General features: G+C 39.2%; 1 protein-coding gene across 1 annotated transcript in view; it reads left to right on the top strand.

Annotated features, from left to right (window-relative positions):
- The window catches only part of LOC101988651 (phosducin-like protein 2), a 19470-nt gene that overhangs the window by 5004 nt on the left and 11553 nt on the right, over positions 1–2913 (top strand). Inside the window, exons 2-3 of the mRNA XM_005359370.1 lie at positions 1443–1563; positions 2145–2235. Coding sequence (XP_005359427.1) covers positions 1443–1563; positions 2145–2235 — 212 coding nt within the window. The remainder of the gene's footprint in view (positions 1–1442; positions 1564–2144; positions 2236–2913) is intronic.

Genomic DNA, 2913 nt, shown 5'->3' with positions numbered 1-2913 from the left:
TGACAACGTTCTGCTAGACTCATAGATCAGTGTCTTGTGCAGCCACTATAAGAGAAGCTTCCTCTTGCCTAGAGGGAACAAACTCAGAGACCCAGAACTGGACGATGTGCAGAGAGTGGGAGACCTTGAAATACTCAATCCTAAATAGAATGTCTTCATCAAACCATCCCTTCGTGGTTCTGGGAAGAGGAGACGGAGAGATTATAAAAGCCAGAGGTAATGGAAGATACCAAGGAAATAGTTTCTTCCAGACACAACAGGACTGATGGACATATGAACTCACAGAATCCGTGGCAGCATGCACACAGTCTGCATGGGTCCGAGCCAGAAGGGGTCCCAGTGCTGAGAAGAGGAAGTGGACAGGAGCTCCCATCCCTAACTACTCCACTGGTGTCTCAGTGGGTATTTGAGACACACTGAAAGGCAGGCCCCATTCCCAGTAGTGGGTAATCGACACAAAACAAACTCAGTGGAATTTTGGAGATGATTTTGTCTCATATTGCTTTGTTTAGGCCTTTTTTAGAAAACCTTATTGGTCTTTTGCTTATATATTATGATTCCTGATTTTGTGGGGTTTATGGGTCTTATTCTTGTGTATTTGTTTCTGTTTCTCATTCTTTTCTTTTTATTCTGGTTTTGTTGCTTGCCTATTTGTTTTCTAAAGATGTGACGTTGGATGGGTTGGAGGAGCCTGGAAGGATTTGAGGGAGAGGAAACCATAGCCATAATATAGTGTATGAAAGAAACAATACTTCCAATTAAAAATAAAACGTAAGGGGCTGGAGAGATGGCTCAGTGGTTAAGAACACCTACAGCTCTTTCACAGAACCTGAGTTTGGTTCCCAGAATGCATATCAGGAGGTCCTATTAGTTTTTATCAATTTCATAGTGTTTGAAGAAAATATTTTTTTACCTATAATATGCATATCTTTTGCCTCTCAGGATCATTTTTGAACTAAACTCTGATGGGCAATGCTTTCAAAGAGTCTGGTGTTGGGGTCCATGACAGAAGAATGAGAGGCATCTTGGTGGCACCCAAGTTTCAATCCAGAGGACACAACCTGAGTCGAGCTTGTGGACCTACGCAGAGTGTGCTAAAGTCATTTTATCTTTGGCTTCAAGATGGATTTTTTTTTTATTTTGTGTGTATGTGCCTTGTGCATCTATGTGCAGCATTTGCATGCAGTGCTCACAGGCACAGCGTCATCAGATTCCCAGAAACTGGAGCCACACGTGGTTGGAGCCTCCTGATATGCATGATCTTCTTCTAAACTTCTCTGTAATACTGAGGATAGATGTGTCCTGTTAATCAAAGTATGCAGTCCCACTCTTGGTGGGAGAAGTAGCTCTCTAAACCTTAGCTGTGAAGTCCATGGGCAGCTTTGTATTTGGATGTGTACAGTGTAAAACTGTGCTAATAGATTGTCTATTTTTGTGTGTAGGATCCAAATGAAGATACAGAATGGAATGAAATATTAAGAAATTTTGGCATTCTTCCTCCGAAAGAAGAACCAAAAGATGAAATTGAAGAGATGGTGCTACGCCTACAGAAGGAGGCAATGGGTACAGTGTGCATTTGGGCTGCATGGAAGGATGATGCAGTAAAAATGCACTTTGTGACACGGGAGAGGGGACTAGATGTCGTTTAATATAAACTCTGCCTGTCCTCTCAAAATTAGGAGACTGCCACCTAAAATGTCTGATTTGTGTGTTGAAAAGCACATGCCAGTTAATAAAAGTGCTGAAATATGTGTATAAGACAGTGAGATTTCTTCTATCATATGCCTCTACTTTGAAATTACCTTCTCTTTTGTTCATTCAATATAGGGTCTTATTCATTAATATTTCCATGTACTTGGAGGAAACCTAAATTTATGGGTTCTATTTAATTCTCCATCTTTGCTCGCAAGTATCCTGTCAGTTCTGTGAACTTTAAGGAGATCAAAAATGCTAATATTACAATTTTTGTAACATGTGACCATGCTTTAGCTGGTTGCTACAAGTTTGTTAAAGATATTATTGATTTCTATTACCTAAGCTGTTAGGGTTATTGATTTTTCATTTTGTTTGTTTTGCTTTCTAGAAGTTAATTATAAAGTAGAAATAATGTTCAGACCATTAGATGACCTGAATTTTTGTTTTAGTTAAACCATATGAGAAGATGACCCTTGCGCAGTTGAAAGAAGCTGAGGATGAATTTGATGAAGAAGACATAAAAGCTATTGAAATATATAGGTACAGTATTGTGTTACTGTGGGATTGCTACTTGAGAAACTGGCTTGTTAAATCTCACTAAGAACCTGTTTTATGCCATAACTTGATTTTCTCTTGCTCTTTCAAGATTCTGCCTTTGTCTTTTGACAATTTGACTGTGCTGTGTTGCTATGTGGGTATCTTTGGATTTGTCCTATTTGAAGTGTATCTGATATATTGGATTTTAGACTTGTGTCTTTAATTACATTGGGCATTAATTCTGAAAATATTTTCTTTCCTTGTATCTGCTGCTTTTGGGCTCCCAAAATATTGTGTTGAGCTGCTGGACAGTGGCCTGTAGGCCTTTTAGTCCTTGTTCACTTTCTTTGTTTTTTTTTTTTTAATCTGTGCTTCTGGGTTAAGAGTAGCAATAGTCCTACTGTTCAATTTTCTGATTCGTTCTTTTGGTTGTTTGGATTTGTGAAACCCTCTGGTATGGTCTTCATTTTAGTCCAGTTTCTTTTCAATTCTCCTGGGGTGTTACACTTGTAATATGAAAGGTGTAGGATTTTTTTTCTCATGGGCTTGAATATTGGAACATTTGGTCTCCATTTGGCAATAATGTTTGGAGAAGCAGTGCAGCCTTAGTGGGAAGACTACATCACTCACCATGGGGAGGACTACATCACTCACCGTGGAGAGGACTATGTCACTTACCAC

This window comes from Microtus ochrogaster, linkage group LG1 (genome assembly GCF_000317375.1).
Source record: "Microtus ochrogaster isolate Prairie Vole_2 linkage group LG1, MicOch1.0, whole genome shotgun sequence".
NCBI classification, from domain to species: domain Eukaryota; kingdom Metazoa; phylum Chordata; class Mammalia; order Rodentia; family Cricetidae; genus Microtus; species Microtus ochrogaster.
Note: the sequence above shows the minus strand (reverse complement) of the source record. Positions and strands in the feature narration are given on the sequence as shown.